The sequence below is a fragment of the Leptomonas pyrrhocoris genome (genome assembly GCF_001293395.1).
Source record: "Leptomonas pyrrhocoris isolate H10 chromosome Unknown, whole genome shotgun sequence".
Lineage (NCBI taxonomy): Eukaryota > Euglenozoa > Kinetoplastea > Trypanosomatida > Trypanosomatidae > Leptomonas > Leptomonas pyrrhocoris.
This window is the reverse complement of record NW_015438379.1, coordinates 74271-93301: the sequence shown is the minus strand read 5'-3', so window position 1 is coordinate 93301 and position 19031 is coordinate 74271. Positions and strand designations below refer to the sequence as shown.

The 19031-nt window shown below is 60.4% G+C and overlaps 5 protein-coding genes across 7 annotated transcripts; all 5 read left to right on the top strand.

The window, feature by feature from the left end:
- Positions 1-279: 279 nt before the first annotated feature.
- On the top strand, positions 280-5454 carry ABB37_08244 (hypothetical protein; the record flags this gene model as incomplete). 2 transcript variants are annotated; one of them, XM_015807175.1, is made up of 1 exon in its annotated part: positions 280-5454. In XM_015807175.1, exon 1 carries the CDS (start codon positions 1246-1248, stop codon positions 5452-5454), a length of 4209 nt encoding a protein of 1402 aa, XP_015654124.1. In that variant the 5' UTR covers positions 280-1245. The 2 variants fall into 2 exon arrangements, with proteins under 2 accessions (XP_015654124.1, XP_015654123.1); XM_015807174.1 differs by having other exon boundaries at positions 622-5454.
- Positions 5455-6800: 1346 nt separating this feature from the next.
- Positions 6801-10124, top strand: ABB37_08243 (hypothetical protein; the record flags this gene model as incomplete). The annotated part of the gene is made up of 1 exon (XM_015807173.1): positions 6801-10124. The coding sequence occupies exon 1, from the start codon at positions 7344-7346 to the stop codon at positions 10122-10124; it is 2781 nt and encodes a 926-aa protein (XP_015654122.1). The 5' UTR covers positions 6801-7343.
- A 655-nt stretch (positions 10125-10779) lies between these two features.
- On the top strand, positions 10780-13648 carry ABB37_08242 (hypothetical protein; the record flags this gene model as incomplete). Of its 2 annotated transcripts, none has more annotated exons than XM_015807172.1 (1): positions 10780-13648. In XM_015807172.1, the coding sequence occupies exon 1, from the start codon at positions 11495-11497 to the stop codon at positions 13646-13648; it is 2154 nt and encodes a 717-aa protein (XP_015654121.1). In that variant the 5' UTR covers positions 10780-11494. The 2 variants fall into 2 exon arrangements, with proteins under 2 accessions (XP_015654121.1, XP_015654120.1); XM_015807171.1 differs by having other exon boundaries at positions 11115-13648.
- Positions 13649-14731: 1083 nt separating this feature from the next.
- Positions 14732-15679, top strand: ABB37_08241 (hypothetical protein; the record flags this gene model as incomplete). Its single annotated transcript, XM_015807170.1, has 1 exon — positions 14732-15679. Exon 1 carries the CDS (start codon positions 14927-14929, stop codon positions 15677-15679), a length of 753 nt encoding a protein of 250 aa, XP_015654119.1. The 5' UTR covers positions 14732-14926.
- Positions 15680-16087: 408 nt separating this feature from the next.
- ABB37_08240 (hypothetical protein) lies at positions 16088-18617 on the top strand (the record flags this gene model as incomplete). The annotated part of the gene is made up of 1 exon (XM_015807169.1): positions 16088-18617. The coding sequence occupies exon 1, from the start codon at positions 16146-16148 to the stop codon at positions 18615-18617; it is 2472 nt and encodes an 823-aa protein (XP_015654118.1). The 5' UTR covers positions 16088-16145.
- Positions 18618-19031: the final 414 nt, after the last annotated feature.

The window sequence follows — 19031 nt, the reverse complement described above, 5'->3', positions numbered from 1 at the left end:
CTCAGCGCATTCACCTCTGGGGGAGAGTGACCGTTCCTCCTTCTCCCTTTTTCTGTTTGGTATGTGCTCCTCGTCCATCATGCGACTACCGCTCCGCAGGACTCGCCGCGATGGCTCGTAGCGTCTTTGCTGGGCCCCTCCGTTTGTTTTTGGCCGGTTCTCAAAGAAAGTGTTAAAATCGTTGAATACTAATAAAAAGAAAGCTGATACTTGCTACCCTCCCCCCCCTATCTCTCCGTTTGCTGATGCGGCCGGCGGCGTACCGCATTTACTCGTCAAGGTGCCTGCCTTCGAGTATAAAGGGCGAAGGGTGCAATCTGGAATCCGTGTGAGATGGGAGTGCTAAGCTGCTCTTCGCCTGTCTTGCATGGATGGAGAAGAACATGCGCCGCAGCAGACGCAGACCACACATCATCATCATCATCAGCAACCACAGAATGTCGAGGGACGCTGGGTACTTTGGAGACGTCGTCTGTCGTGCCGTGGCAAAGGTTTTGTTGTTGTACGGCCGCTTTTCTTTCTCTATTTAATTAAACTTCTCCTGCCCTCCCCGATACACCGCCCTCCTTCTCCTTCTCGCACCCCCTTCTTTTTTTCCCTTTGGATCGCATGCGTTATGAAGGCATTTCGTAAGTATATATATATACCTTGCTTTATTCAAGGAGGTAAACGTACGCTCCTGCGCTGTCGAATTCACCCAGCCACGTTGCAAACAATCGTGGGGAAAACAGCGAAGAAAACGAAGTCCGTGAATCGACTTGTGGCGGAGCTGTACGGCTTCGTGTAGCTCTGGTTTCTCCTCTTTCACTTCTTCTTCGACTGCTTTCGTTGTCTCTCCATTGCCCTCCCGTATTGCACTCCGCCGCCGAAGGAGCTCAACACGGCGAATCCGATGAACCCCAAACCCCCAAAGATCATTGATTATTATTGTTATCATTCTTGTTAGAGTATATACATTTATAGAGATACATCTGCTTGTGTGTGTGCTTGTCTGTCTCCCTCTGTGTGTATGTGTGTGTGTGTGTTTCGTATGCTTCGTTTCGCCCGCGTTTTCCACTGAGCGTCGGACCACAACCAGTTTTTAAATCGTCTTCATCCTTTTACGTGTTCTACTGCCAACAGCTGCCGCGCCGTCGTCTGCCCTTTACAAGAAGAGAAGTAGAAGGAAGAAAGGGGGGGGGGGAGAGAGAAGCATCACGGACATACTCGTTTCGGGATTTTAGCTCCTAGGTGCGTGTGGGCTGGATGCGCTCTTCGTTCCCCGTCAACCCGCGACGCGTTCGCCGCTCCTCCGTACCGCGGCAGCCGCTGCAGTGTGAGCGCGCTGCCGTAGCACCCTCCGGCCCTTCGAAGGCCTCGCGACCCACCTCTGCCAGCACCGTACCTCAACTCCCCACCCGCGACGTTGACGCAGAGGCTGTTGCGCTGTGTGCGAGGGTGGGGCTGACAGTAGAGGGGGATACGAACACGGCGGAGGGCGGTGCGAAACGCTGCTCTTTGTCCTTTCCGCAGGAGGAGCCGGGGACGTCAGCGGGGGTAAGCGAGGGAGGTCCGTCGTCGGCGGCCGTCTTCTCTCGCGAGCCGTCAGCGTCCACCACACGCGCGCTCTCCGGATCGCTTTCACTCGCCCCGCACGCCGCGTTCCCGTCGGAGGCGGCTCACGAAGGAGACGGCGCGGATGCTCAGCGGCTGTTCACACCGTCGAAGGTGGTGGGCGCGCTGGTTGTGCGGGTGCGCTGCCTCCTGCGGCAGGTGGAGCTGCCCTTCATCGACACGTACGTGATAGAGTCCTGTCTTTTGCAACCCGCATCCTTCGCGTCGACGTCTCAGCTGCCGGCGCAGGAGGGCCTCGCAATGCAGACAGGACGCCGACCCGCTTCGTCACCATTGCCTGTGGCAGCAGCTGCAGCTCTATCATCTCCGCCACCGTCTGCCCCGTCGACCCGCCCTACCCTTGCCGACCTCCACGTCAACAGGACGCAGCCGCAGAAACACAGTCCAAATAATATCCTGACACACAAGAGTGGAGGCAACAGCGCTGCGACGTCTGCAATAGAGCTCACCGCTACCGCGGCGGCGGCATCGCGCATGTCGGGGACAGAGTCCCCTTTGCTGAGTGTAAAGCTGCTAAGAGGCTCAAAGCACGCGTGCTACTACTTAGCGGAAGACTCTGCAGTGAACAGCTTGCCGATCGCATCGAAGACCAGCGGCGATGCTTTTCTGAAGGAGTGGGGGAAAGACGAAGCCGCAAAGAAGGAGGAGCCCACGGGGCAGGAGGAGCCTTCAGAAAAGGGCACCCCTGCCTTCCTGACGGAGGGTCTTACGACCGACCTCAAGACAGACGCGAACATCATTGACACCGTGGCCGAGCTGGGAAGCAGCGCACACGAGGTCCATGCTCAGCGTGCCTCGCAAACTCCGCTGCTTTCGGCACCGTTGCAGCGGCCGGGCGCACCACCACGAGTGCCCCCGCAACACGGCAGCAACGACGACGTCGGCCACTCTCCGGCCGCTGCCGCACCTCATCCACGAAGCGGCGTGTCCCATCTCTCTTCGCTGTCCGCTGTCCCTTCATCGTCTTCGTCTTCTCCCTCGTCGCGTTCTGAACTGCTGCTGCTGCTGACGAAGACGGAGGATGCGCTGGAGCGGTACAAGGCGGCTTTGGCGGTCGCCCTGCTCGCTGTGCAGCACCGCGAGGCGGTGTGGACGGCGCTGCAGCATTTTCTGTATGTCGTGCAACAAGACTGGGCGCCGAGCACGCGTACCGCGGAGACCGGCGTAGTCGGCAGCGAGGCGGGGGATGATGTTTCCGCGCGCGAGACAAACGAAGCGGAGGAGGCGCCTCTTGCATCCGCAAGCCGGCTTGTTTCGCGGTCGCCGTCGTTGTCTTCCTCGTCCGCCGGATGCGGCGAGGCGGAGGAGGACTCGACACCCAGCGGGGCTCCTGTGCGAGTCACTCCACCGCCGTTGCCACTGCAGCACCTTTTGAAGCCTGCTCGCGAAACCGAAGGTGTGCAGGAGGACAAGCTTGTGAAGGACGGAAAGAAAGGAGGAGAGCTGACAGCCGCGCCTCAGCGCACCTCGCAGCCACTGCGCACGTCGCTGTGCGTTTCACTGGATCAGATTCTCACTACTCCATCCGCACCTTCGTCTGCCACGCCTGTCTTATTCAGCAACAAAAACCGCACTCTGCGAACGCCGTCCTCCTCGGCAGGGCTGACGTCGCTGCAGCCACCACGCACACCACGACCACCACTGCTGATGCCATCGTCGACCATCTCGAAGAGTGGAGCAGCAGCAGCAGTATCAGGAGGGACGTTAATTAACGGTGGCAGCAGCGGTAGTGTCCTCCACCGCCGTGCGCACTCTGCCGCGGCACCGACAACGCGCAACACTCGTCGCACCTCGCTCGCAGATGCGGGGGCGGCACTGATGGTGCAGCGACCCGCGTCTGCCCTGCTCATCGCCCCTTCAACGCAGCACGGCGCGCTGCCCTCTCTCCACTACACCAGTAGCAACGGCAGTGGTACAAACAGCGCCGGTTGGGTGCGGAAGGCACGACTGCCACAACGGCGCACCTCTTCCTTTGCGGGTGATCCACCTCAGAGTACAACGCCGCTGTCGTCCGCGCGGGGCACGGCGTCGCTGCAGCGCTCGCACTCCGCGCCGCGCGTGCCGCCGGTGGCGATGCTCTCCCCGCGCCCACCGAGTGGGCGGGCATTCGCGGTGACGCCGCGCGCGCGCATTCTGTCGCGCGGCAACGATCTCACCGCCACCGCCGCCGCCGCCAACGACGGCACCACCGTTGACGGTAGATTCAGTGCGCGATCGAGCGAGGGGGATCCGGGAAAGCAGGCGGCGAGGGGTGTGCTGGCGCCGCCGCCGTCTACGCCCTCCACAAAACCAGAGGTACGGCAGCCGCAGCCCCTCTTTATTCGGCGCCTCTCTGTTGCGACCTGTGGGGGCGTCGCGGTGCCCGACGTGGAGAAGTCCGCTCCGCCGCCAGGGAGGTCGCCGACGGCCTACGACGGCGTCGTTTCTCTCGAAGCCCGCGTCCACGCCGTGCCCCGGCGCGTCTACGTCAACTGCCTCTATCATTATCTCTTTTACCTCCAGCGAACCACGCTGGCCGTGCTGGAGTCGGTCGAGGAGCTGCGCACGCACCACCTCTGTCACGTCGCCCCGTTCATCGTCGGTCATCGGAATTACCTCCTCGAAGTCCTCACGCAGACGTCCGCCCTGGCGAGTGACGTGGTGGTGCAGTGGCTGATGCACGAGGAAGCTGGTGTGGGAGGCTGGGCCATCCCTGCAGCTGCCGCAAAGGGTCGTGGAAGGAGCGCCCACCATCCGCCGTCGAAGGGTCGTCGAGCCCAGAGCAACAGGTCGGACCACGCCCACACGCCGCTACGGCCCACCGGCTCAACAACCGCATCAGCACCGGCACTTCAGCACACCCCGTTGGTGTCCTCCCTTTCCGGCTCCCCGAACCCGCTCCGTCGCAGCCCGTCCAACCCGACACAGGAGGCGGAGCAGGCGGTGGAGGCGGCGGCACACCGCGCCGTGCAGGTGGCTGCCGTGCAAGGGCGATGGCCGGAACAGCTGCTGCGTTGCCCGCTGCTCAGCACCCACGCCAGTCTCGCACCATTTGCGCTGACGCCTTCGTTCCTGGTCCGTGTCGCATCAGCGTCAGCCGGTCGGCGCCACTCCCGAGACGCGTCAAGCGCACCAACGCAGCGCAGGGATGGCGCGGCGGCGACGGAAGAGGAGAAGAACGTGCGGGCGGGGGTGGACGCTGCGGATGTTTGGGCAGAGCCGCTGCTGCGGCTGCCGGACGCGGTGCTGGAGCGTTACGGCCACGGTGCTCACCACACGGAAAATCAAGCAGCGTGGAGTGGACGTAGGTCGTCCTCCGCAACGCCCCGCTGCGACGATGACGATGACGCAGCGACGCAAGGGGCGCTACAAAGCGATCGGGTCATGCGCCCGTCGAATGCCGCGGTGGTGCCGCTGAAGCCGCTTTCCGCCTCCCTGCAGAAGCGACTTGAAAAAGCAGAGGTCACCCTGCATCGAGAAGTGGCGGCGGCGCTCGCGTACTTGCAGCTGTGCATGCAGTGTGCGGTGCGGGGTGAGTATCCACTCTACTTGCGCGGCATCGCGGCGGTGCACCGCGAGTACGTTTCCACCATGAAGCGGTGTGTTCATGATCCTGCGCTGAAGAAGCTTTCGAGGACGTCCTCCGCCCTGCAAGGGGCCGTGTCGTGTGAGAGAGCAGCAGAGACGGCAGGCCAGTCGGATCGTGCAACACGGCGAGGTCGATCACAAAGCCTCGGACAAAGCAATCCCATCAACTGCGACACGGTGGCATTTGCGGATGCAGGCTTACAAGCAAGTTGGATGGAGGAGTTGAGGGTGTCGTGGCAGCTGCTCATGTCTGGGAGCAGCTACGTGGAATGAAGTACATGAAGAAAGGAAGAAAAAATATTGATAGAGCGTTTTCCTTGCTCCTTTGTACTTTTCGCTGCTACACGCAAACCTTTGTGCTCTCCTGATGGTAGTGACGGCGGTGGCGGTGCTGCACCTGAACTTGCAGCCAAAAGACTTGGTTAGATAACACGACATATATAGGTTTACATATACATATATATATATATGTATTAGAGCTCGGGTGTTCGGTGCACGGCAGCCAGGAAAGAGAAGAGGCTCAAACCAAGAAAGCACGCGCAAAGTGCAGAGACCGTACCTCTTCCTTGCGTTTCCGTTCGCCACGACGAGGTCGTCATCTCCCACTGCGCCGCACGGGCGTGTTTGCCTTTTTTTGTTTTTCTTTCCGTCCTCTGCTTTTCCTTTTTCTCGCCTTCTTGTCTGCTGTTTTATTTTCTTTGTTGCTGCTGCTTGTCAATTTGCTGTCGTTAACTCGAATAGCCTTCGGAACCACACGTACCTGCATCGCACCTCATCGTGGTTTTTCTGGCCCTGCAGCCGTTGCCGTTGCCGGTCCTTCCCCTCTGTGTGTGTGTGTGTGTACGTATGTGTGTGTTTGCGGATGTGCGGGCGGGTCTTCTGGGAGGATTCCCATCGCCAGCATTTTTTTTTCCCTTCTCTTCAGCTCTCTCTCGAGGCCATTCGTCAGTAGTGACATGAGAAAGAGCATAAAGAGTCCACTATCGCAGCCGTAGCATCACCGCGGAAGGCAGCTTGAATTCTGTGACAAAATCAGAACGATGAAGGAGAAAGAAAGAAGAAAAACTGGCGTAAGGCGTCTATTCATCTGATTCCGAGCTGTTCACATATCTCCTGCATGTATATGCACGCACAAGACCTACTACTACTACCAAAAAGAGGCGAAGTCCATTTCACCTTGCGTGACGCGGGGCGGCTTCGGCTTCGTACTCCCTTCTCACTGGCACGCCCACCTTTCCATCTAGTGCCTTTCGCTCCTGGTATTTCCGCCCTCCTCCTTCCCCCCTTCCGTCTGTGCTCATTATATATATATATATTTGCTCCCAGCTCTGCATCTTCGACGGGCAACCACCAACTCAATCGCTGTGCTCCCCCTCCCCTCCCCCCTCCCCCACACGCGTACATCAACGCTTTCGCCCAGGGAACTGCACCAATACTTCTTCGCATTTATCCCTATTTTTTTTTTCCAAAGGAAAGAGAATTGTTCTGTGGGCGGAGTGCACAGTTCTCTGTGCGTGTGCTTCCTTTGTAGCTTTAAAATTCGCTCACTTCCCCAACGAGCGTCTTTATCTCTCTCTCTCCCTCTCTGCCTCCGTCTACCACGACCTTCTTGAGGTGTAGAACGACCACAGCAGCAGCTGCACACGCGAAGGCACGTCGCTTCCATTGTTCGATCTTCTTTCATTCCTTTTTGTTTACTTCGTTGCCTCTCTCCTCGCTGCGCAAGCGTTCGTACATAGCTAACCAAAGATAGTCACCGAAAGCGACTCCCCCCCGCTCTTACCCAAACAACCGTCACCGCTGCTTTTTTTTTTCTTCTTCTACGGATAACTGTTGGCGCCCCCCCCTTCATCAAAGGAACGAACCCCGCCCGGCCGCATTTTTGCGTCTTCTCGCGGCTTTCGCTGCTGCTCTCTTTCTCGCACCCCTCTCTCATCTTCTCTTGCACTTTGTTTGCTTTTAATGGAGGTTATTTTCTTGTTATATATATCTGCATTTCCTGCTCTCACGCTTCCTTCGTAGATAAACTGGCAGAAGGCTGTGCGGCAACAAACCGGCAGCGGCACGTCTCGGCGTAAGCGCCTCTTTCCGGTTGCTGCTCGTCTCTCCGCCTCTGGGGGCCTTTTTCTTTACCTGCTCCTCCCCCCCCCCCTCAGCTCACCATGGCGGAGGTGTCCGCCTTCGTCTACGGCTGGATGGCCGGCATCTTCGCCGTCATCATATGGATCCTCTACGGCATCGACACCCTCCTTCACGTCATGCGTTTCGTGAACGCCACCTTCGCGCATTTGCCGGGGCTGTCGCACCTGGCCAGCGACCGGAAAGATAAGCACAGCCCGAAAAAAGGCCGAAGCGCCAGCACCGGCGAGTCGGGCACCGACGACATCTCCGCAATGAACACCCTGTCCGCCGAGGAGGGCTTGGAGGGCCTGACGGGCAGTACGAAGCGCGTGACGCCTATAACGGCTAACGGCTTGTGTATGCTGAGCTGGTACGGCCCCGATGGCTCGACCGGGGCCCCGATTGAGTGCCGTCTCTCCTTAGAAAACAACGAGGTGACCATCTATCAGCTGCTGCGCGTGGCCGATACGAATCCCGGCGCCACGGGCGGGGCGGCTGGCAAGTCATCCGATGGCGGCCGCGGCCCCGGTGGGCAAGCTGGCCAACGTGGTGGCACCAAGGAGTACGACACGAGCGCACTCCGCAGTGCGGCGGGGGTTGCCGTGGCCGAGCACCGCAAGGGCCGCGTGTCGGTGCTGCACACGACTGTGATGGAGCTGAAGCACTTTAATAAGTCGAAGAAGAACGCGGGAGAGAAGAACGGCAACGGCGGCGCCGCAGCGAAGTCCACGGCGTCTCGCAATGGTGGTGCAAATGGTCATGGTAGTGAGACCGGCTCCGTCGGTCCTTCACAGAAAAAGTCCAAGCAAGCCGGCAACGCAGACGCCGATGAGGAGGTGTCCGACAGAAATACCGCGCAAGGCTCGAAGAGCAAGCGCCGAGAGAGCGCAGCATCGAACTCCTACAACACGAGTGACCCCCTCGCTGACTGCACCCTGCGGCCCGGCGTCGACCCTCTCTTCACCGGGCGTGTACTGATCTGGCGCACGATGGATGGACAGCCCCTCTTCGATTCGATTCACGCATCCCAACCCACGCCCGGCAGCAAAAGCTTTGGTGGCAGCATGAACGGCAGCGCGCGTGACGGCAGTTTCTCGAGCCTGGCGATGTCGCAGAATACCAAAGGCGGCAGTGCGCACTCCTATTCGCATTCGCCGTCGGCCGAGAGCCTCGCGGACGAGCGCTCCGTCAACTCCTCCGTCGCCGACGGCGATGATAGCGAGGGCGATGACGATGCGCACTCTGATCAGAACGGGCGCAGCTCGGAGGGCTCCGTTGAGGAGAAGCGGCGGAACCCCGGCGGTGACCGTCGCCGCATCGGGAGGCGGAGTGGCAAGAAGAATAGCGCAATGGGCGACATGGCGAATTGGTCGTGTGTTATCATCAAGTTTGAGCGTGCCCGCGAGAGTGAGCGGTGGCACACGCTGCTGTCCGGTCTGCGGGAGGCGCGTGCGTGGCACGACTTCGCGAAGATGCTGCCCAACCCCGACACCATCAACATCTTCCTCAGTCGCTTCTTCTTTCAGAACATGCGCCTCAACGGACTGCGCGATGCCATCATAACGCAAATCCGCAAGAAGCTGCGGCAGCTGCCCGCCAAGAAATTCCCTCGCAACCTTGGCGGTCAGCTCGTGCTGGACGAGTTTCTGATCGGCACGCAGATTCCGTGGATCTCCGACGTCTCGGAGCCGACGGTGTCGGCCAACGGCGAGGTGGGCTTTGACTTCAATCTCCTGTACAAAGGCGGCGAGGGCGGCTTCTCCCTTTTCTTCCGCCTCGCGCTCGAGTTCCTCGGCATTCGCGTGCCGCACGTCGTCTTCTCAGTGAAGCTCATTGAGCTGGAGGCCACCGTGCACATCAGCATCGGTCCACCGCCATCGAATAAGTTTTGGATTGGTGGCCACAAACCACCCGTGCTGCGGCTGGAGGTGCACCAGGGCTGCGCCTCCGGCAAAGGCATCCTCCACCGCGTGCTGACCTCTCTGCCAGACCTCAGCGGCGTCATGACCAACCTGGTTAAGCTGTACCTCTTCTCTGACATGGTCCTCCCGTACATGGACGACTTCCCCCTCCCGAGTGTGGTGAAGTCGCCGAAGGTGTCACAGCGTGACTTGCGGGTGCGCACCTTTGATCGGCAGCGGGCAGCGAAGATCAGCAGCGCACCGGTGCAGTCGAAGACCGCCGCCGCGGCCACCACCACGAGCCCCCCAACGGGCTCCACCCCCGGCTCTTCTCCGTCGAAGTCGAAGGCGGAGAGCTCGACGAGCGTGAAGGCACCGGCGTTAAAGCCCGGTGAGCAGAGCGGAACGACAAAGCCCGCGCCGGCTGAGACGTCACCGGCACCGTCGGAGCGGGAGGAAAAAGCAAAGACGATGACGCCGTCGTCGCAGCTCACCACTCCGCAAGAGGCGGCGAACACCGGCGGCAGCAATCGTGCTGCCTTGGACTCGAGTATCAACGCAGGGCGGGTGCGGCACGTCGCCTCGCCCATCCAGCTTGCCTCCTCCACCAACGCGAACTGGACGAGCTCCAACAGCGGGCAGCTCGCTGACAGGAAGTCCAACAGTGGCGACGCCGCCAACACTTCCGTTCTGTCTGAACCCCACCACGGCAACGAGACCACCAGTATCACCTCCTCCATGAATAGAGGACTGCTGTCGGAGAGTGAGTTGACAGAGACGGAGGGCACGTTCAGCGCGGTGCCGCGGAAGCGACGCGAGAGGCTGAGCACGATGCGACACCTGAGGAGCCTGCTGAAGGTGAAGGGCAAAGACATGACGCGAGAGTCGGTCTCGCGGTCCAAAGACAAGCCCAAACGCTGAGGACGCGGAAGTGTAAGACAAGAGATGCGTCGACGTGGTGCGCCGTGCTCGGCCGATCAGAAGTGCTATATCTATAAACATCTGTCTCTCTGTGTGTGTGTGTGCTGTCTGCCTCACCCTTTTCGTTTTGACTGTGCGTGTGCTGTTGCCGCTGCTTACAAGTGCTATTGCCCGTGTTGACCGCGTTTTTTTGGTCCTTTGATGGCTGTTATACTCCTTTTGCGCTCATGAGCGACCCCACCGCATCTCCTCTTCTTCCATCAGAAGAGACATAAATAACATACGGCGAATGGCGCATTCTGGAAGAGTAAAGCATCCGCGTACGTTTATGTTCTCGGCCTCGAGCACGCATCGAGTGGAGAAGGGGACAACAGCCGTAAAGAACTGAGAAAGAACAAGGGAAGCGCTCTTTAAGGAGCCTACTGCTGTATCATGGCGGCGGTTGTGCTTTAAGGTGATGCCTCTTTATTCCTTCTGCGACAACGCACAATGTCGGCGTTTCTTCGCTGTCGGGTCGACAGCGCCGTCTCAGCGGTGTCTCTTCCACTCCTGCGTTCACTCACACAGCCCGCTAATGCAACTATCAACAGCAATCGAAACTATCACTGCCTGCCTCTTCCTTTTCCTTCTCGCTCGTGTCTACCGCCGCCCAAAAGAACCCCCAATCACTCTCCTCTTGTTTTCTGCAGAGGTGCAAAACAGGTTTATTACTTTTGTACTTTGAGGCCCAATTCGTCTGCATTTGAGCGCAGCGTCTCCACAGAGGACACGTCCTTCGCCATTCAACGAAGCTGTCCGCGTTGGCGCTGCCTTGGCCGTCCTCCACGGCGACGGTGGAAACCCTGGTTTGCCGTTCGATCGGAAAAAGAGAGGATGACCTTGCCGTGTGCTGTCTCGCTCTCCCATCATTGTTATTAAGGCGAATTGGCGACATCATTCTCTCTCTCTCAATATATATCTCCTCATTCTTCTTGATTCGGTGTATATTCAGGCGCCGTCAGCACCGCCTTATTCTTTCTGCTGTCTCCCCCTCCCCCCTCTGTTCGAAACAAAAGGCATCGCAGCTGCGCTCACAGCCGTGGAGCGCCCGGTTTGCTTCTCCCGACGACGCGCGCATTCCTTTAAAGTTGAAAAATAAAAGAAGAACTGCGGCGACTTTCCTAATTAGCTAAAGCGGGGCGCACGACGAAGAGGAGGAGGACATCAAGCACACCCGCGGAGAATCCCTTGTAGCGGACACCACCGTATTGTCCAGGAGGAAAAATAACGGCTGTACAACGGTGCCTCTGCTGCACGTGTGCTACTACCCGGAGGAAAAGGGGAATACGACATCTTCGAACACACCAACTCAGCGTGCCGACGCAGCAAACATGAATATCTATACCTTTGTCAGCTTCTTCTACGGCTCCGTGGGCGGTGCCCTGTCGTGCATCGTATTTTTCTTTGTTGCCTTTAGCAAGATCGAGTCACTGCTCTCCAAGACGGTGCGCAAGAAGGCGCGCAAACACGCGGAGTTCGATGCGGTGGCGAAGGAGGCCGCGGTCGTCGCCGCGGCGAAGGTCGAGACGCTCTGCAAGATGGCCCGCTTCGACGACGGCATCGTCAGCGAGGCCATCCAGTGCCGCATGGTGTTCTACAGCGGCACGATCGACATCTACGCGGTGGATGAGCTGCGCACACTGCCCGATCATCGGCAGGAGGTGGTAAAGGAACACATGCTTGGTCGCATTAATCGGGCCTGCGTGGTGGCCACCGGTGAGCGCATTTCGAAGTACCATCGCCACCGCAACACCTCGACCCGCTACGCCGCGGTGAAGGGGAAGTGCACGATCGTGAAACACAAGGACGGTGCCCCGCTGTTTCTCGAGGACCCGGCGGTGCTGCTCAAGGACCGTCTGCGCGCACTGAAGAAGAAACAACATCAGCAGGCGACGGTGGACCGCCTGCGGCGTCATGCGCTGCGGGACGGCGTTACCATGACGGTGGAGCAGGCGCTGGCGCAGATGCGCGAGGCCGAGGCCGCGGCGAACACCCACACAATTCTAGACCAAATTGCGACGGCGGCCTGTGCGGTGGGTGGGCGAGGGGATGTGCTAGGCTTCTGCGAGCCGTATAGACGGCCCAGCCTCAGCGGACCGACCGCCGCGGTCAAAGACAAGTCGAAGCGTCGCGGCAGCACCAACAGCGTGGTCGAGGACGTGCCGCTGTCGCAGTGGACCTGCCTGGCGATTAAGTTCCCCACCCGCCGTGTGCAGGAGCGGTGGCTGAACCTGCTGCAGGCCACGCCGCTCTCGTCACAGTGGCACGACTTCATCCAGCACCTGCCCAAGATGGACGTCTTCAACCTGCTCATTGCCCGACTCTTCTTTGAGAACTCGCGCGCCAACACGCTGCACGACCTGCTCGAGGAGAAGCTGCGGAAGAAGCTCGAGCGGGCGGCGAAGTCACTGCCGCAGCGACTGCGTGGCAACATCTACCTCGACGCGCTGGACGTCGGCGGGGAGATCCCGTTCATCAGCAACGTCAGCGATCCAACGTCGTCGCTGTGCGGGGACACGGAGTTCGACTTCGATGTGCTCTACCGTGGCGGCTTCGCGTTGAAGATCCGCTTCGCCATCTGCTACCGCGACATCCGCGTGCCCGACATCGTCTTCAGCATTAAAGTGCTGGAGCTGGCGGGCCGCATGCGTTTTGTGGTGGGGCCGCCCCCTACCAAAAAGTTCTGGCTCGGCTGCCCACGCCCCCCGCAGCTGCGGCTGGACTTTACGCAGGAGGTGGCCTCACACGATGGCATCTTAAACACCGTGCTGAAGCTGCTGCCCGACATGAGTCAGGTCGCCTCCAACGTCGTGACTTCGCTCTTCTTTGAGGATATGGTCTTCCCTAGCCTGGACGACTTCCCCTGGCCGGTGCTGGGGGCACACGACGACGACGACGATGACACCGATCACGACGGCACCGACGCCCCAAAGACGGCGAGTGACGTTGATGAGCTCGAAGTCATCCGTCACGACGGTGTGGTGATCGGCGGGCCGAATCAGCTGCCGGGTGAACGGCGCGAGAACCCGCCGTCCTTTGCTGTCTCAACGACCCCGAAAGGCTCCCAAAACAGTTGCAACGGGGATCGAAGTAGCAGCCAGGACCGGCATAGTCAGGCGTCGCCAGGCATGACTTCACCGCCCCCGCGCCCGCCACTCTCGCGCCGCGCCTCGCTCTCGAGCGTTGAGGTGCCCACGCGGCGGGCCAGCAGTTCGGAGAGTCGAAAGACGGAGGGGGAGGAGGAAAGCCAGTCGTCACGGCAGACGCCGCGGCCGGTGAGTCCGCCACGCCGCCTCCCCTCACGCAGGGATTCGACGGCGACGCTGAACACACCACCGGCCGGGTTGCCGCCGCGGCCGCCGCGTGCTGCGACGGTGGACGTAGCGAAGGGCATTCACGTGCCGACGTCGCGTGCGCCGGGCTCGGCGTCGTTCCGCGTAACGCACTTTTCTGACTTCAAGGAGCCGGACGAGGAAGGAAAGTAGGGCGAATCGGGGGAGAGGGGTCGACGCGAGCAGGGACGGGCCATATATTTGCGTGGACGGGTTGCAGCACTGACACCTATACACGAACGGAAAGAGGTGCTGAACTGTTCTTGGGTTTCCTCCTCGCCGCTGCAGAATATTCCGTTGCAGTGGAGAAGCGAGAGGGACAAGAAGGAGATCGTTGCTCGGTGGGAGAACAAATGGGCGAATTCGAAGGGCGTGGATGCCGCCGCATCCCCAGAGCGAAAAGCTCCACGTGTGTCCAACGTCAGCGGTGCGGGGTGGGCGGCGCTCGTCCTGTGCCGTTCTCATTCTCATTTTGTTAGCCGTGTTCTTCGTTGCTTCCTTTCTTTCAGATGTCCGATGTGAAGCCGCCGTCCCCGCCCGCCCCGTCGTCGTTTTCTTGTCACCTCCGTTGCGCTTGCGGGGTTTATTGTTTACATCTATTGACGCGGCTGTTGTATAGTACTCGAAGGGGGATTCTCCTTCTCTCTATATATTCTTTTTGCGAATATATATTAGCGTCCGTGTCGTGTGTGGATCTCTGACATGCGCCCGTTTTCTTTCTTTCTCCTATCCGGTGTTCTTTGAACGCATACGTACCTGCCATGCTCACCAGAACGGATTCATGTGCTTTGCGTACGGACTCGCATGACAGATGAACGCGACTGGCGTCGCTGTAGAACTGTAATTTAGCGCCGCCGTTGCTTCTCCTTCGCATTTCGTCCTGCGCTACTTGGTGAGGGAAAAGAGAATAGGAAAGAATTCGCTTCGCTGCACTCCTGAGGAAGTGAGGAGGCAACCGCATAGTGTGCGGGCTCACACGTGCTGAGGTGCCCTCCACTTTCTTTGTTTTGTTCCTGACGCACAGAAGCACTGCTGCTCCTGCAGGTGTGTAACTCTACACGATCATGCGCATCTCTGTGTGTGTGTGTGTGTGTGGTGTGAGTGTGTAGATGTGTGGGTTCGTTGTTCACGTGCAACACGAAGAGCAGCGCAGCAGTCAGCCATCCCCTCCTTCTTTTTCCTTGACGTTGCTCTTTGAACTGGTTTGTTTACTCGAACCAACGTCCTCCGCACGCAGCCCCACTCAAACGTCGAGAGAGAGAGAGAGAGCGGCCGCTTCGTAGCAAAAAACGAGAGGAGGAAGCATCCGAATATACAACGATAGCAAATACCCGACGCACTTCGCACACTGACGATATACACCAACTAGTAATCTGTCGTCTTCACTGCTCACCCACCGCACACCCACACGCACAACGGTCGTCCATCGACATGTCCGCCCCCGCCCTCACGGCCCCGCAGCGCTACGTGTCCCACCGGCGCCTCACCAGCCCGCTCGCGTCCACGACGAACGGCAACGCGCCGGTCGGTCCCACGCAACTCGGGGAAGCGGCGATGATGCGCTACGCCCACGCGCTGGCCAACTCCGACGGGCACTCCGACCAGGCGAGCCGGGACGAGAACAAGACACGGGGTGAAGGCCGGCCCGGCTCTGGGGAAGGTCAGCGCCGCGCGAGCACGAGCGGTACGTCGTACGCGGCCTATTCCTCCTCATCGAACCCTCCACCTCCTCCGCCCACGAACCGTCACGTCGGTGCGGGGGACTCTAACTCCAACAATGCCGGCAATAGTCCCAAACACTCGTCTGCCGCCCACGCGCCGGCGACGCCGTCGAGTTCCCCTCCATCATCGGCAGAGGACTGGCAGTTTGTGCTGCACGCCCTGCGACACGAAAACCGAATTTTGCGGCAGCGCATTGAGGTGCTCATCTCATCTGACGTGGTGGCGGACGATAACCCGGTCGCAGCGGGCGGGGCGGACATGCCGCCGACACCCGAGGTACCGCGTGAGGTACTGCTGAGGCGCATCGCTCGGTTAGAGGCCGCCTTACGCTTGGAGGCGTTGGAGAGGGATGTGGTGGAGCAACGTCTCTTGGCGCAGGAGCGTGTGCTGCGGGCCGTCTGCACCCCTGCACCTCCTCCACCCGCCTCTATCCCCAGCAACGGGGCACTCGGGGAAACCTGATAGAAAGCGACAACAACAAGCGGGCAGCACAACAACGCGGGGAGATGAGGATATTAGCTGCGCTCTCATCGCACGTACGAGCGGCTTTTGTATGGGCGCTGTCTTCCCTCCACCTTAGTTTTCGTGTCTCTGTGTGACACGATGCCATTTTAGGCGCTGAAAAATGAAAAAAAAGGAAAGAAACGAAATATTCTTGAAGGAAAACTCTCCGAAACGGAGGATAGCTTCACGAATGCAGGTGCGAAGTGGCCCGCTGTTGTTACTGCTATCTACCGCTGATTCATCTCAGCTGTGTGTGTGTTTGTCGCATGTGCCGAATGGAGTTCTGCGCTGCTGCCTCGATGCTGCAAGTAAATATTTATCTCTCCCGATTCCGTCTCTCTCTCTCTCTTTTCCCTCTCTTGTGAAGAAGAAACCAAAAGCACGTTCGTTCAAACGAAATCTTTCGCAGCAGGTTCGAGCGACGATGCCGCCAAAGCTGACTTCAAAGAACATATTCGATGTCGTGTTCGAGCAGCTGCCCGCTGACGCCTTCATCGACACCGGTCCGGCCTCGCTGCGGGAGGAGTTGATGCTTGAAGCTGCTGGGATGTCCGGCGGCACCGACGAACACAACAGTCAGAACAGAAACAGCGGCAGCGGCCGTGGCGGGTCGAGCCAGTTCAGACGTCATCTCCTGCCCTCCTCTTCGATCGCAGCGGCGGGGGCCAACGCAATTCGCTCTTCGGCTACGTCGAAGGGCGCGGCGTCTGCAGCAACGACCACATCCGTAGAGGACGACGTTTTAGGCGAGGAGGCGGCGGTGTACGCGAACGGCGGGGCCTCTGCACCGCCCGCCTACGCCGCCACCTCCGCCGTCGCGTCTCACCTCAGCGCCCAGCAAAGCCGTGGAGTCGACGGGCCGTCGCTCTTCCGCCGTGTCGACGACGACGACGGTGCGGAGGCGTTGACGGCGGTGGTGGGTGCGGAGAGCAGAGGCGGTACTCGTGTGGCAGGCGGGGACCCGCAAGGCACGGAAGGCGACGGCTTCGACTTGGCGATGCAGATGGACGAGGAGGATGATGCGGTGAAGGAGGCGATGAAGGACGCGAAGCTCCTCGCGACGATCCGCGCCGAGGCCGAAGAGGCGGAGAGTGAAGGGGGCGGTGCGAGTCGTGCGGGGGGCCTTCACGGTAGCCGCGGCGCGGCTTCGGGGGCATCCACGTTGGGGCAGGGCGTGCTTGCCACCGTCGGTGGCGCCGAAGGGGCTACCGTGCTGCCGAATGCGGATGGCCAACCGGGACGGTCCACTGTGGGCACATCGTCACCGTCACTACATGCAAAAGAAAACGGTGGCGGCTCCGTCGCTCAACGGCTCATGTCCTCCAGCAGCGGCACCACCACCGCCGCCGTGGGTCGCAGCGCGCCCCTCACCGCCGAGGAACAGCTCGCCCGCATGCCACCCGGTCTGGACCGCGTCTACACCGGTTCGTGCGTCATGTATCGGCATCCGAAAGGCTTCGGCTTTATCTCGCCCGACTGCGGCGGGCCAGATGTGTACTTCATCAACGACGGCATCGTTCTGTCCTTCACCCGCCTCGCCTTGCGTGCCTTCTACCTGAAGAACGCGATGCCGCTGCCGCCCTCCATCGCCGCCTTCTGCCGCGGGGCCGGCGGCGTCGGGCGGGCGGAGGGGGCGGCCGCCCATACGACGTCCGAAGAAGCGGAGGTGCCGGGCAAGGTGGCGACGACGAATGCACAGTCGACACAGGATGACACGAAGGAGAAGATTGCGGACGAGGGCCAGCGCACTGACACACCAGCAAGCGAGGCGACCACCACGACCACCACCGCTACCTCCGCTACGGGAGTAGAGGTGAACGTTGCAAAAGGTGTGTTGGAGGACACCGACGGGATGAGCCCGAACCACGGCGGTGCGGCGGTCCTGCCTGCTGCTGCGGTGGCGGACATCGGCGATCGCGTGTCGCTGCCACCGACTACTGCGGCTGAGCTCACGCAGGCGGAGGCGGCCGCCGCGCTGCTCACGCCCGCCACCGCCGCGCTGCTGCAGCACCAGGTTGATCAAGGCTTCGGCGGTGGGGCACGGGTGGGCGAGAGGTTCAGCTTCGTAGTCACGCGCAACCACGCCGGCCGCGGTGGCAATGGCCGGCTGCTGCGCGCAGAGTTCATTCGCGGGGTGCCCATCGCGAGCTTTGCGATGCCCGTCGAGCAGAGCTGGTTTGCGCCGATGTTCGCCGGTGCGGTGGGTCGGAAGGCGAACCCGCACGGCGTGTACAACGCGGTGGGCAGTGCTGCTCCCCACAATCCTCATGCTTCACTGGGTGGTGGTAGTGGTGGCCGCGGTGCGGAGGGCGAAGGGGCTCCCGCGGCCCAGTCGACCAGCGGTGGTGTTGCAGTGGACAACAACGCCGAGGGCATGCCTGCGACTGCGGCACTGGTGCGCTACACCGGCTGTGTCCGCACCTACGACGCAGAGGACCAGCGCGGCTACCTGCGCTGCGACGAGACGGACGGCGGCGGCGGCAGCCCCCCTGACGTCGTCTTCCACGCGCACGCGTTCCTCTGGGACCTCGCTCGCTGCCCTCCGCTGAAGCGACAGGTGAAGGAGAGCATGCAGGTCGCGTACAGCGTGTGCGGGACGGAGCGCAACGGCAAGTACATCGCGACGTTGATCACCACCCCCGCGGGGGAGCCGTTTTCGGAGGAGAACACGACCTTTGCGGAGAACGTGCGGCCGTTCTACATGGCCGACAGCGTCAACCGGCGCCGTGGCCGCGGGGACGACAACGCCGGTGGCCTCGGCAGCGGTCGTGCGATGAACAGCGCAGAGGGTGGAATGGGTGGTGGTGGCGATGGTGGCGGTGGCGATCGCAAGCGGGCGAAGGCGGCGGAGGAGGACCTGCTTCTGTTTGAAGACGATGACTACCCTTTCATGTGAGGTGATGCGTGTTGCTAGCTTTTTTCCTTTCCTTGCCGCACTTCCATCGCAGTAACATGAGTAGAAAGCCAAAAGATTCGTGGACGACGTTGCCGCGATGAAGCACGGTGCAGACTGTGCGGGGACGCGAAATGAGGGAGGCTTAAGGCCGGACCGTTTGGCGCGGTCTTCGCGAACGCTGGTCAAAGGCATGAGATGAAAAACAAACGAAGAAAACAATCCGATCAAAACACCATTGAAAGGAGAGCGCAGACAGCGAATCAGCCACCACAACGACTGTGCCCCCCCCCCCCCCCCCACCGCCTGGTTTGCCGGTGGTTCATCACGCGAGGATGCCAGTTCTTCTTCTTTTTCTCAATTCTTTTACTTGTAGTTTTCCGCTGAAAGCTCAGCTCTGCCATTCCCTTCCCCTCT